This window comes from Rhinichthys klamathensis, unplaced genomic scaffold, assembly GCF_029890125.1.
Source record: "Rhinichthys klamathensis goyatoka isolate OS25496 unplaced genomic scaffold, OSU_Roscu_1.1 h1tg001078l_1, whole genome shotgun sequence".
Lineage (NCBI taxonomy): Eukaryota > Metazoa > Chordata > Actinopteri > Cypriniformes > Leuciscidae > Rhinichthys > Rhinichthys klamathensis.
In genome coordinates, this window is record NW_026607333.1 from 128,487 (window position 1) to 143,526 (window position 15,040).

The following is a 15,040-nucleotide window of genomic DNA, read 5'->3' on the forward strand; positions in this document are numbered from 1 at the left end:
CGCGCGCCTGGTAAATCCGCCGTTATAATAGCAATCCGCCATGCAACATGCGCACCTGCTCTTAAAGGGAATGTGAGATGACGCTCTGATTGGTTTATTCCACGTTACGCCCAAACCACACCTATGAATAATGAAGCTACTTCAGACCAACCTCTTTTAGATTTGCGCCAGGCGCAAGAGTCATTTATCCCGCCGGGAAAATAGCAACAGCGCCGGGATCCGCCCACAAAGTTACTTGCGCTTTGCGCTTTGACACTTGCGTTTCAGATCGTTAAAATAGGGCCCAATATTACATTTATCTTAACTTTAGCTTCTTAACTTTAGTTTTAGTTAAACTTCCCTTTAGTCAAATCTGTGGTACAGGGTTATTATATTTAACTAAAACTTAAACTACCATAAAACAAACTACCATTTTCGTTACTCTAAAAATTTAAAAACACAAAAAATTACCAAAACTTTCACATTAAAATGCAAAAATAGAAACTAATTTAAAAACTAAAAGTATCTAAATGATATTAAAATATATCCACTTGGCTGTTATATCATGTTTCACATAATTTCACCGCACTTTTTTAAAGACAAAACACTAACTGAATTGAACATTTCAACTTTTATGCTATTTATTTAAAACAGAAATGTACACACAGAGAATTCCCAGAGGTCTTACAGTGTAAAATGAGCCTCTTTGTGTTTTTCTAATTTTACATAACATGTTTTTTTTTAACTTTATAGTCACTTTATAGAATGTGTAATTAGAGTAGAATTGAAAACATGATTTCCACTATTTAAAACATATTGGCCATTTGAACCCAGGTCCCCATCCGAGGAGTGTTCTCCCGGTGTTCACCGTGCAGACGAACAGACCCAGCAAAGCAAGCATCCCGAACGAGCCACGCCGGCGCTTCTCAGGCTCTAACAGGACAGAACACAACACTCAAACTCATTTCACTAGCTGTACTCATAATCCAGTTGCCTTAAATCTACACAGATCAGTTCTGTGGAGGTGCAAAGACACTCACTTCCAGTAGAGTATCCTTGTGCGTACAGCACCCGACTGACAATCCAGATCATTCCCAACACGCTGGCCAGGCGCTGAGAAACACAAGAAACAGTTCTCTCAGTTAGCATTAGCTTGGATGGGTGTTAATAAAGCTTGAATCTATACTCACTGGATGCTGAATCCCACCCACAGATAAATGAAACAGGAATAGAGACACAACTTCAACACTGTAAGAAAATGGCACATTTATAAATATACTGCATGCTTTTTGTTTTACAATTATAATTACAATGACAAAATATCCACAAAAGCATCAATAAACCATCAGAAAAGCAGCAAGGAAACCAATCACAACAATCCCTTCTCGATCAAATGTAAAACATTAAATAAGCTGATATCTATTGTAAAGAAAACTTTATAGACCGCAGATATATTACTGCTAAATATGAATGTATATTGAGAATATTAATGCATAATGAATATTAATGCACGCATACGTGTTCTGATGAGCTCGCTGGATACAGTTGAATTTGTTTCCAGTCTCTGGATCATCACTGTACATTGTAGGATACTAGAAAATAAAATTAATACTTTCATCATAGGTTCAAACTTAATTACACCAAAAGCCATTAAGCAAAATAGTACTTTTGTGCTCTAAAAAGGGGTTCTCAAACCACTGTGTTCTGATGGACATGAGGAACGAATAAATGCTAAACGTATTTATAAAAGTATTGTATATTGTATCAATATCTGTTTTTAAGGACATTTGTTTACTTTATGTCGCCCTTTGATGTCCAATGTAAAGTCTGGGTCATAATGCAAAACCAGTAAAGAACCACTGAACTAAATTATGTTTCTATCAGATTATAGGCATAGAAGAACCTTTCAGTGACTAGTTCTTAAAGGAGCATTTTTCTTCTTAATGTTAAAACCATTTTAGATAATCTAAAGAACATTTTACCATCATAAAAACAATTCTGACTTTTTCCTTACAATTCCGAGTTTAGATACGAACTCAGAATTGCAAGACATAAAGTCAGAATTCTGACATTGCGAGTTTACACCGATGAGCCAAAACATTATGAGCACCTGCCTAATATGCTGTCGGGCCTCCATGTGCTGCTAAAACAGCTCCGTCCCGCCCAGGCATGGCCTACAAGAGCCTGAAGGTGTCCTGTGGTCTCTGACACCGAGACTTTAGCAGCAGATCCTGCAAGTCCTGTAGTTTGAGGTGGAGTCGCTGTGGACTGAACCTGTTGGTCCAGCACGTCCCACAGATCTGGGGAATTTGGAGGCCAGAGGAACACCTTGAACTCTTCATCATGTTCGTTCCTCAAACCATTCCTGATCAATGTGTGCAGTGTGACTGATTATCCTGCTGAAAGAGGCCGTCAGTGAACACCATTGTCATGAAGGGGTGTATCTGGTCAGCAACAATGTTTAGGAAGGTGGCATGTGTCAAATATACGTCCACATCTCGGCGCCGATAGCCTCGTGGGCCGTTGTGCTTCGGGAGACATGAGTTCGAGTCCCGGCTCTATCCTAGGCATAAACGCCAAAAATAAATCTTAAAAAAAAAAAATATATATATACACGTTTCCCACCAGAACATTGACCAGAGCGTCACACTCCCTCCACCAGATATTGTCGTCCCACAGTCCATCCTGGTGCATCACATTCCCAATTAAACAGTACACACGTATACGAGATGTAAAGAAAACGGGACTCATCAGACCAGGTGACCTTCTTCCACTGCTCCAAGGTCCAGTTTATCATAAATCTCTGATTGGTCTCCATACGCAGCAGATGCACTGTGTGTTGTGACACATTCCTCCCATAACCATCAGTTAAATAGTGTGACTTGTGCCACATAGACCTTCTGTTGGCTCGGATCGGACGGGATAGCCTTCATTGCCCTCATGCTTCAATAAGCCCTGGGCGTCCAACACCCTGTCGCCGGTTTGTGTTTTGTTCCTCCTCGGACACTGTTGTTAATTCTCATCACTGCTGACCGAGAGCGACACACAAGCCTCGGCGTTTCAGAGATACTCTGACCCAGTCGCTCTGCCATCACTATCTGGCCCTCGTCAAAGTCACTCAAATCTTCATTTCTGCCAATTTCTCCTGGATCCGACATTTTAATCACGAGAACTGATTGTTTACTTTCCATCTAATCTACCCAGATCCTTGTTAAGAGATGATCAACGTTATTTGCTTTACCTGTGACTGTTCATAATGTTTTGGCTCATCAGAGTATATCTCACAATTCAGATATTTTTTTTCTCATATAAACTTGCAATTGCGAGGAAAAGTCAGAAATGTGAAATAAAAAGTTGTAGTTAGCTTTTATTTATTTTGTTATAGAAACAAGCTTCCATAACAATCACTGTCTGTTATGTTACCGGGACATTGTATTTAACCCGAGCCTTCCCCACGGCATAAGACAGATGACCCATCAGGAGAAATGATGCCGCGCCGGTAAGCGCCACATAGCCGTGCTCTTTAGACAAAACCACCATCTTCAAGACTGAGAAAACAGAAATATCATAGGATATAAATGATGCTGTGTGTAACAGCATACAAGTGCACAACGGAGAAAAATCTAAAAAATATGTGAATCCAGAAATAGTCCCAATTGAGTCTGATTACAGACAGACAAATAGCTGGTCTGTGATATAAAAATCAATAATGTGCTTAGTCATCTCTGTCTGTGATAGTACAGTAACGTCAAAGTGAACTTCAGTTACTATGAAATTCATAACATGACAGTGCTACTAGTCTAGGTCATAAGTAGTAGCAATTAAGTTCAATTCAAGTCATTCTAATAGTTGTCAAAAATACACCGTTCTGTAAAATCAGCACACATGTGGGAACAGGTACATTTTCTGCGCACCCACAACAGTGTAAAAGTGAAAGACAATTATTCAAGTCAACAATCCCACTGTTGCATTATTAAGATTTGTTCACATTGTTCTATTCAGACACAATCAATGCAATATAATATTGTTAATCAAGAGACAGTATTTAAAAGAATTTGCTGCTTTATTGTTACCTGCTCTGTGCTGGTTATCTGGAGGGCGGATTCTGCAGGACAAAGATCGCTTGTGTTTCTACTAGTACTAAGTGTGACGCTTATGGGTAAAGGGTCAATCTCCACAAGTCCCATCCAGTCTGCCTTCAAGAAACAAAATGCACAAATTCAAACATTTGAAAAGCAAATACTTTGAATGTTTTTGTTAAATATAAAATATATTTTAAAAAATATGCACTGAAATAAATAAACACTGGCCATGCTTTGTATATATTATACACATCCCGTCTTTTATTCTCTAATCTTGAATAAATATGTATTTGTAGCCATTTATTATTGTTTTTAGCGCCATGTCAGCAGCAGGGCTATGGCAAAAACAAAGTAACAAAAGTTGTACAATTAACAAAAAACTAAGACATTTAAGACAAGACAAAAATACATTTGGTTGACACTTAAAGGGATAGTTCACCCAAAAATGAAAATTCTGTCATTTACTCATGTTGTTTTGAACCTGTATGAGTTTATTTCTTCTGTTGAACACAAAATAAGTTGTTGTTTTTAAAGGGGTCATGAACTGGCTTTAAAAAAAAATGTATATTGTTGTCTGAGGTCAACTTATGACGTTCGCTTGGTTTTTACATTCAAAAACATCAAAATGAAGGCTATTTTCTACCCTAGTTTTATACACGGGTTTCTTGTATACAAACAATACCGGATGCGCGCGCATCCAGGGGGCAAAAACCCGCTGTCTGTTATGCCGAGTTCTGTAAAAGAACATTGTAATTAACGTAGATTTCGCATTGTTTGTCATTTCTTGTTGACTCAATAATAAACTGCAATTTCAGAGTTGGATCTGTTTGTTTGTGTTTATTAATATAACATTATGTAAAATGTCCAACTGTTTACGAATCAAAATCCGGACATACTGTGATGCATGTATGAATCATGTTAGACTAGTTAGTTTAACAAAGATGAATACATACTGTAACAAATGTTTTGTTCATTGTTAGTTAATACATTAACCTGTATGAATGCACCCAGTTTTAAGAAAACGCAACCTTTATTCACGTCTTTGTTGTTTTTCCGACAGTGCTAGCTAGTTTGTGTCTTTTAGCTCATAGCTTTAACGGCAGACTGTTGTACGTCCCGCTGTTGGAATCCTCTACGTTTACACCGTTTAGCTGTCAGCATTTTAACTGTTTAACCGGGACAATTTCATAGTGGTTGGTGTTACCCGAACCTCTGGTCACCCTACTAATAGTCTACCCACAGCGACACTTGGAATAGATTGTCAACCTCTGGACAACTTTGCACTTTGATAGAATTAGGCTAGCCAGCCATGATGGATTTAAACAATGGATTTGTATTCTCATTGGATGTTTAAAAAGAAAAAAGAAAAGAAAAGAAAAGGTAAGCTGCGATCTTCTAAGTTATATCTGCTGGGTTGGTTTGTGTTAGTGGAACAAAGCTAAAAGATTGTAACTCGAGGCTTCTGCCTTTGCTTTCCCTCTGCTTTTGGAAGTTATGGCAAAAACAACATCATAGAACAATATTGACGCAAGATATTTCTCCACATGATAAAACTGATGTCCATTGTTCCAAATATGGCAATAACTCATTTTTGACAAAATTGAAGTTAAGGTCTTTTGCCTTTGCACAGCAGTATGCTATAACCTAAACCCTTTACTCCGGTACGAAGACCGCGGGTCTTTTGCCCCCTGGTTGCGTGCGCAGGCAGTGATGACGTCGCCGAGAAATCCATGTAACTATGGGCGTCTCGCATTGAAGACTTGGAAGTAAACGCCCACTGCTGTGAGTGGATAACCGTTTTGCATATTATAATGAGTTTCGTGTAATGCACGAATCGGTGGGCGGGGCTAAACCGTCCGTGTTGATCTTCTTCTGCGGGGGACTGGTGGTGTTTTATCCTCTTTGTCGTCATAGTTCCCCACTTTGAAAAACGAGTCGTTTGCTGAGCCTGGTGTCAATAAAAGCTTTTATTGGACTAACAAGGACGTTTTCAGTTCTGAAACTTAGAGGATATTCTTATAATATGATGACCTCTTAGATGTCAAAAGCTCAAGGAAAATTTGATTTCTCAGTTCATCACCCCTTTAATGGTTTCTGTTCCCCCAACTTCCTTTAGTATTTTTTTTTCCTACCATGAAAGTCAATGGGGACCAGGAACTGTTTGGATACCAACATTCTTTAAAATGTCCTATTTTGTGTTCAACAGAAGAAAGAAACTCATACAAGTTTAAAACAACATTTTGATTTTTTAAACAATATCCCTTTAATTACATTAGGTCTCTAAATTTACATTCAAAACAGTGCAGTATAGCAAAACACTACAGCTTTAAGAACATTAAAGTTGTGTCCCAAATGACGCACTTTGCACTCACACGTGTATTGTAATTTGTATGAACTTTACACGGTTATTTTGTCATTGAACAGCCAAGTCTGTTAGCCCCGCCCTCTCCACTACGTAATTAAAGCTGCAACATTAGAGTGCATGGTTAATTGAGTGCAGTTTTTCTCTTTAAAAATGTTCGGTAAACACTTCTCGAAGTATTTATAATGTAAAAGTGCATAAGTGCATTAGAAGAAATTTGGAACACAGTTTTGAATCATCGCATTCTATTATTTCAACAGTATTGAGAGACCCACGGAAAATCTTTAGTAAAAGGTGTAAGATTTATACGATCTGAAGAGAAACATGAGTGTTCTAGCTTCACCACTGCACCAGCACGGACCCGAGTGTAAGGAACACACTTCACGAGAACGGTGACGGACCACACAGTGTGTTCAACATTTAAGATGATCTTATTTGTTGTGAGACTGGATAGTTTGTACCTATTCTATATAATAATAATAAAGTGACTCATCCGGTCTGCTCTTTTTTATTTTAAACGTAATTTCTAGATCAATAAAAAAAAAAATCACACTTATGATCCCTGTTAAACTGACACAGATCAAAAGAGAACGTCTTCTAACATTGTAAAATGTTTAAGATACTGTCAAGAAAACGCGAACACACAACTCACTGCTCTTGAATGATACATTTATTAGCGTTATTATAATAAAATATTCATAAAAAATGAAGACAATGAGAAATGTAGGCAGTTTTATTTTACACTTGTTTACCTCAGCTGTTATATAGCTGGAAATAACCTACATTTGATAGACTATTATATTGCTGGTTGCCCTACTTTTTATATAATTATTTTTTACATCTTATTAGTTTATTAATTTCTTGTCTTTTGTTATTAGTTTGTCTTGAATAATTGCTTAAAGACTTTAGCCCAACTTAAGTTAGCAATGTTTCATAAGAAGTTATTAGTCACTTAATGCCATTTTGATGTAATATTTATGTCAACTTTGTATATAAATCTATATAAAATAAGCAAAAGCATTATTTATGCCCATATCTTCTACCGTATTCTATTTGATGTGAGTGGAAAGTGAGGGCCCAGAATCCCCCTGCATACGATCGCAAGATTTAAAATCAATCATACCATTACAATAACATATTGTGTAGCGTTCAATGCACGATGACATTATTTTAATATATATATATATTTGGTTATCCAAGTGATCTGACTTTAAACAGTAATAAGAAGCCCCGCCGTTCAGCATGGCATCAAAAAATTAGTTTATACTCATTGTGTTCCTCCCCACGGAAATCTTTAGTAAAAGGCGAAAGATTTATACGATCTGAAGAGAAACATGAGTGTACTAGTTTCCTCACTGCACCAGCACGCACCCGAGTGTAAGGAACACACTTCACGAGAACGGTGACGGACACCGTTACCTTTTTTTTACAGTCCTGCCCAAGATAAAACGCGGATAAAACGCGCATAGAACTCACTGCTCGTCTTGAAGGATATTTATTAGCTGTATTTAAAATATTATGCGGTCGCATATTATCTTCATTAAGAAAATGTCTTTAAGATGTTTGATTTAAAATTGATGTGAAACTGACTGTTTAAAGACGTGTATCAGATGTTTACACAGCAGATGCTTTCCAGACAAAGTTATAAGACATTTTGGAGATGTAAGTTAGCCTATCTGGGAACTAAATTGTATAGGCCTACATTTTATATATACAATTATATTCTAATAGTTTATTAATTTCTTGTCTTTTGACATTTTATTAGTTTGTCTTAAATAGGGCTGGGTAAAAATATCGATTTCTCGATATTAATCGATTCTCATTTTTACGAACCGAGATTCTTAAATCTCAAGAATCTATTAGTCATCCTGTTTTCATTTGATGAATGAATGGAACATTGCAGCGCGCATCCCATCCAATAAATCGCAATAATCTTTGTGCTTAGTTACTACAGTACTGATACTAAATAAAGTCTCAAATTACGTCCGTTTTATTGCGAAATTCAAAAACATACCGTAGGCGCTATGGCGTGAGATCGCTCGGGCGCAGCTCAGCTCATGAGAAGCAGCAGCGCAGCCAGCGCTGGTATTATTAGTAGGCTAATTGCCTTAATATTTGCCTTAATAATATTATTAGTAATTGCCTTCTGCCTTAATAATACCAGTTACAGCGCGAAATAAACACGAATGAGCATCTGAAAGTGTGTTAAAAGATAGATTACAACTTATCGAAATCCGTATCATGTCACATGGAATCGCTCAATCAGTGTTTCAACTGTGGAAAGACGGTTAGTAAAACAGCTTGTAAACAATGTCATGTAACGTCACATTTACCTCAGAAAAAACATATGTGACCATAAACTCGTTAGTCAGCTAAAAAAAATAACTCTATAATTAACTTTAGCATTTTGCTAAATATATGCACCATATTATAATTGTAGATGTTCTTCAATATTTAATGCATGTTTGAATAAATCTGGCAAGTTTTTATGACAGCCACCATATAAATGTTTATATTTCATATAACTTTCTTATTATAAAAATAAATAAGTGTAATTTAAGTGTTTGTATAGCTACAAATCAGTTACATTTTACCTTCAATAGTATAGTAGCCTAGGCAAGCCTAGTAGGCTACAACTGACTCCCAGTTTACAGCATTAGTTAAGAGATTTGTTTTCCTTGAGAAAATTTGCCATGTATTGTAGCCTACCTGATATCCAAAATAATCAATATTGAATCGAAAGCTTGTGAATCGAAATCGAATCGAATTGTGAAATTTGTGTCAATGCCCAGCCCTAGTCTTGAATAATTTCTTGATGACTTTAATATTTCATAAGTTATTAATCACTGCAATTTTTATGTAATATTTATATCAACTTTGTATATAAATTTATATAAAATAAGCAAAAACAGCATATATTATGCTATTTATATGCACATATCTTATGCCGTATTTGATATGAGTGGAGGGCGGTGAAGGCCCAGAATTCCTCGAACACGATCGCAAAAATTAAATCAATACCATTAACTACATTTGTAAGCGAAAGCGCACGATCGATTCACGTGAATTACATTAATAATTATTTTGCGTTTTCCATGTGATCTGACATTAAACATTTTAAGGAAGCCCCGCCGTAAAGCAGGGCATCAAAAAATTAATTTATACTCATTGTGTTCCTCCCCACGGAAATCTTTAGTAAAAGGCGAAAGATTTATACGATCTGAAGAGAAACATGAGTGTACTAGCTTCCCCACTGCACCAGCACGCACCCGAATGTAAGGAACACACTTCACGAGAACGGTGACCGAGACCGTGTGTGTTCAACATTAACAGATTATTTGTTGCGAGACTGGATAGTTAGATAGTTTTCATATGATAATGAAGTGACTCGTCCGATCTGCTCTTTTTAATTTTAAACGTGAGATAAAAAAATAATAAAATAAAATCACACTTTATGATTCCTGTTGAACTGACACAGACCAACAGAGGGCGTTGTGTTCTTCCATCAGTGAGTGGAACACAAAGGGAACAGTTCTCTTCTAATGATCTAATTCTTCTTAGAAACTAACAAAAACATCAAACTGAAAGTGAGAAGCACTTCTGGACAAGTGACAGACAGACATTTGAGTACAGCATACCTTCTTGTTTCTTTATTGAGTGTGTGTTGAGATAAAAAAAATCGCAATCGGAGGTATTAAAGCTTAAAGATCGTGTCCACTTTACACCCAAGACGAAACCGCTATCCTGAAACCAAACGCAGGACCTGATCAGCACCGTCATTAGTGGTGACAAATAAAGGGGCCTCAACCACCCAGGGGGCCCACTAAATCAGGTAGTTTTCCTATATTCCCCTACTCTTATGGATCAATATAGTATACTACAGCGTTAGCTTCTATGAGAGTTGAATGAAAACCACAATAACCATGCAATTTAGTTAAATACGTTTTCCAAATATTTCCTGTCTCTGCCATAATTCTCCCATAATTATTTCAGCTCAGTCAACGGCAAACAGACAAGGGACCCAATAAAATCACAAGTCCCGCCTCTGCTAGTGAAAAGAACCAATCAGAGAGAGTTGAGGCTGCTCCAAGAACAGAACCAATCAGAGTTGAGGCTGCTCAAAGGACGGTTGAAAAGTTACAGTGAAAATGAGACTGACTGAAAATGTCACTTTATCTCTTTAGAAATGTTCAGTCATTTCTACTCACGGTGTTTATAATACGAAATGGAATAGCGTAGTGTATTAGTTCAGAATTAGTTAGTGAAATGGTAAGTGCATAAGATCGAATTTGAACCGCAGTTTTGGATCATCAATATCTATTATTTCAACACAATTGAGAGCCCATGCAGTAATGCAGGGCAACAAAAAATTAGTTTATACTCATTGTGTTCCTCCCCACGGAAATCTTTAGTAAAAGGCGAAAGATTTATACGATCTGAAGAGAAACATGAGTGTACTAATTTCCTCACTGCACCAGCACGGACCCGACTGTAAGGAACACACTTCACGAGAACGGTGACGGACACCATGTTCCACATTTAACGTAGCCTATATTATTTGTTGTGAGACTGGATAGTTAGTACCTTTTCATTTGATAATAAAGTTACCTATGAAAGTGACTCATCTGGTCTTCACTTTTTTTATTTTAAAAATGATTTCTAGATTATAAAAAAAAAAACTTTATGATCCCTGTTAAACTGACACAGACCAAAAGAGAACAGCTTCTAACGTTCTATTGTGAAACGTTTAAGATACTGTCAAGAAAACGCGAACATACAACTCACTGCTCTTGAAGGATACATTTATTATTATTATTATCATCATTTAATAAAATATTATGCAGTAGCATATTATCTTCAACAAAAATGAAGACAATGAGAAATCTGAACGAAAATCACAAAAACGTGATTTAGTTAAAGAAGTTTTCCAAATATCTCCTGTCTCTGCCCTCATTCTTGCATAATTATTTCAGCTCAGTCAGCGGCAAACGGACATGGGACCCAATAAAATCGCAAGTCACGCCCCTGCTAGTGAACAGAACCAATCAGAGTTGAGGTTGCTCCAAGAATAGAACCAATCAGAGTTGAGGCTGCTCCAAGAACAGAACCAATCAGAGTTGAGGCTGCTCCAAGAACAGAACCAATCAGAGTTGAGGCTGCTCCGAGAACAGAACCAATCAGAGTTGAGGCTGCTCCGAGAACAGAACCAATCAGAGTTGAGGCTCCTCCGAGAACAGAACCAATCAGAGTTGAAGCTGCTCCGAGAACAGAACCAAACCAACCAGAGTTGAGGCTGCTCCAAGAGCAGAACCAACCAGAGTTGAGGCTGCTCCAAGAGCAGAACCAAACCAACCAGAGTTGAGGCTGCTCCGAGAACAGAACCAAACCAACCAGAGTTGAGGCTGCTCCGAGAGCAGAACCAAACCAACCAGAGTTGAGGCTGCTCCGAGAGCAGAACCAAACCAACAAGAGTTGAGGCTGCTCCGAGAACAGAACAGAACCAACCAGAGTTGAGGCTGCTCCGAGAACAGAACAGAACCAACCAGAGTTGAGGCTGCTCCGAGAACAGAACCAAACCAACCAGAGTTGAGGCTGCTCCGAGAACAGAACAGAACCAACCATGAGTTGAGGCTGCTCCGAGAACAGAACAGAACCAACCAGAGTTGAGGCTGCTCCGAGAACAGAACCAAACCAACCAGAGTTGAGGCTGCTCCGAGAACAGAACAGAACCAACCATGAGTTGAGGCTGCTCCGAGAACAGAACAGAACCAACCAGAGTTGAGGCTGCTCCGAGAACAGAACCAAACCAACCAGAGTTGAGGCTGCTCCGAGAACAGAACAGAACCAACCAAAGTTGAGGCTGCTCCGAGAACAGAACCAAACCAACCAGAGTTGAGGCTGCTCCGAGAGCAGAACCAAACCAACCAGAGTTGAGGCTGCTCCGAGAACAGAACAGAACCAACCAGAGTTGAGGCTGCTCCGAGAACAGAACAGAACCAACCAGAGTTGAGGCTGCTCCGAGAGCAGAACCAAACCAACCAGAGTTGAGGCTGCTCCGAGAACAGAACAGAACCAACCAGAGTTGAGGCTGCTCCGAGAACAGAACCAAACCAACCAGAGTTGAGGCTGCTCCAAGAGCAGAACCAACCAGAGTTGAGGCTGCTCCGAAAACAGAACCAATTCTGCTCCGAGAACAGAAACGGTGTGCACCGGTGTGCAACAGGGTTTGAGATACGTTTTCTCTTGTTTGGTGGGTGTGTCAGAACTGCAGTCCAATCAGCAGCAACATGTATATAAAGCACGCGGTATTAAAGTGAACTGGCACAATGGGTTCAAGGAAAGTAATTATACGAATGTGTTCGATGCAGCTCGGCATACGCAACAACTGAGGATATTAGAAGACATGTTTGTCACAAGTTTTAGTGTAAAAATATAGGATTTCAACATAATGATGTAGTTGTTTATATTTTTAGCTTCATTGCAAGTCTATGACATTTGGTATAGAAATAAACAATGGTAATTAAGTGCTTTTCCTAAAAACGAGAAAGAAAATACAGGGTATTAAAACAGTATGAACTACAAATAAAGTCAGTATGTGAGGCTAAATATATGTGTTTTAGTCTGAATTAGGTAAGATGTGTGCTTCCATTTCAGTTTCCACAAATCCCTTCACTCGATTGGGATGTTTTATTGTGTTCTGGGCGGCAAGTGCAGTAACTGTAACATCAGGCATATTTTGTAGTATTAAACACATATTTATACCGACTTATCAGGCTCCGAAAATTCTTCAAAGAACACAAAGAATGGCCTTTCTCAGCTGCCATAGTTGCAACTCTTGCGTCATCAGAACAGTGTGTTCAACGTATCACCGTTTCTGTTTTAAAAAACGTTGTGCAGCGTTTTGTTGGGGCTGAACGCAGCCCAGTTGAAAAGTTACAGTGGAAATGAGACTGACTGAAAATTTCGGGGAAAAAATCTGGGTACCAGTAACGTCATGAAAAGAAGGAGAGGGAGGCCAGGAAAACGACTTAACCAGTCTTTCAAAATGTTCTTTATCAAGACAGGTTAGTGTAGTCAGTGTAGGGATGTCAATGTGATGGGATGCCGGTACATCTCATTAATGTATACCGGTGTGCGCCGCCCGAACGATTAAAGTCCTCATCTTTTTGCAGTTGGTGTGTGTCACAAGGGGGGTCTTTCGCACCAGGTAGTTCTAGGAACTAGCCACCGGGGTAGGTTCCCCGAGAACTAACGGATCCCCTAGGAACGTTTTCCTGGTTGCATTCGCACCACCAGTAGGAACTCTAAAGTGACGTAAGCCGCGCTTGTTGTTGTGACTTTTATTTTGACGGCGCAGCGGACCTTTATTTTGACGGCGCAGAGAACGCCAGCCAGAGCCACACAGTGCTCGCATTCTCCGTGTTCATTAGTTTACGATCTGTCTAATGGCGCTTTTCCACTGCTGGTACGGCTCGGTTCGGCTCGGTTCGGCTCGGTACGGTTCGACTCGGCGCGGAACGGTTCGGCTCGCTTCGCTTTTCCACTGCGTGGTACGACTCGACTCGGTACGGCACGGTTCGGTTCGCTTTAGCTCGATTGCTTTTCCACCGCAGTTAGTACCTTTTCAAAGTGGGTGGGACTGATCGTTATTTTGTCCCTACACTTGTAGGTCCGGTGATAGCCGTGTGCGGCTAAGAGCTGAGCTACTTCTTGGAACACTTTTTCATTCCGTTTTGCCCCATCCAGCTCTCGCTGGATCCGCTCCTCGGCAACCAACGAGAGGAACGTCTGCACCTCGTCCACTGACCACGATTCAGCCATTTGTTTTTAAAGTTTAAAAAACAGATGCTACCGCGTTGGCTGTTGTCTACTGGTTATTTAAATCGAGCGGGTTTAGTGTCCAATGACGCTGGTAGTGACGATTCTGTCTGACCAATCAGTGATCTGCAGTGTTTTTACGTCACATTTTAGTACCGGTACGGTACGCTTGGAACCTCACCAGACCAGGTACCATTTAAAGCGAGCCGAAGCGAGCCGTACCGTACCGGACCATGCAGTGGAAAAGCACCACAAGTGAGCCGTACCGAACCGAACCGTACCGTACTATGCAGTGGAAAAGCGCCAAAGCGTGCCGTACCGAACCGAACCGTACCGTACTATGCAGTGGAAAAGCGCCATAACAGTGTGGTCTAATACATTATTAGATAGAACTGTTATACATAGAAAGTAGACAGTAATGAAAAGTTATTGGCATATGCAGTGTGGTTGATGTCCAGTGTTGCTAGCTGAGCAGAAATACGTAATCATGTTTCGCTTGGTCCCCTCAAAGTTGTGTTGGATTTTCTCCTACTCTGAAGTAGGAGCTAAATTCGTTCCTCAAAATGGAGTTCCTAGGCTGCGTTCCAGTCCAAAATTGTCATGCCCTTCACTCGTTAACTTCCCTCAGTCTCGTTCACTCGGATGTACGTCATTGCTTACGTTGCATGAGTGCCCACTACTGGCGGAACTTTGGAATAGGCTGAATTGGAACATGCTACGCCCTTGATCATTTAGAATCCACTATGGGGTTTATTTATTTTTTCCCTTACAAAATTGTTTAATGCAGCATTTTATATGT

At 39.3% G+C, this 15,040-nt stretch overlaps 1 protein-coding gene and 3 non-coding genes across 4 annotated transcripts; all 4 read right to left on the reverse strand.

Annotated features, from left to right (window-relative positions):
* Nucleotides 1–595: 595 nt before the first annotated feature.
* On the reverse strand, nt 596–4,175 carry mgst3a (microsomal glutathione S-transferase 3a). The gene is made up of 6 exons (XM_056244755.1): nt 4,053–4,175; nt 3,403–3,527; nt 1,498–1,571; nt 1,170–1,227; nt 1,020–1,092; nt 596–912 (listed from the first exon to the last, which is right to left on the reverse strand). Exons 2-6 carry the CDS (start codon nt 3,517–3,519, stop codon nt 782–784), a joined length of 453 nt encoding a protein of 150 aa, XP_056100730.1. The 5' UTR covers nt 3,520–3,527; nt 4,053–4,175; the 3' UTR covers nt 596–781.
* A 3,474-nt stretch (nt 4,176–7,649) lies between these two features.
* LOC130079478 (U5 spliceosomal RNA) lies at nt 7,650–7,765 on the reverse strand. Its single transcript, XR_008806460.1, has one exon. It is a non-coding gene; the product is annotated as a U5 spliceosomal RNA (small nuclear RNA).
* A 1,782-nt stretch (nt 7,766–9,547) lies between these two features.
* LOC130079476 (U5 spliceosomal RNA) lies at nt 9,548–9,663 on the reverse strand. Its single transcript, XR_008806458.1, has one exon. It is a non-coding gene; the product is annotated as a U5 spliceosomal RNA (small nuclear RNA).
* Nucleotides 9,664–10,764: 1,101 nt separating this feature from the next.
* LOC130079483 (U5 spliceosomal RNA) lies at nt 10,765–10,879 on the reverse strand. Its single transcript, XR_008806464.1, has one exon. It is a non-coding gene; the product is annotated as a U5 spliceosomal RNA (small nuclear RNA).
* Between the last annotated feature and the right edge of the window lie 4,161 nt (nt 10,880–15,040).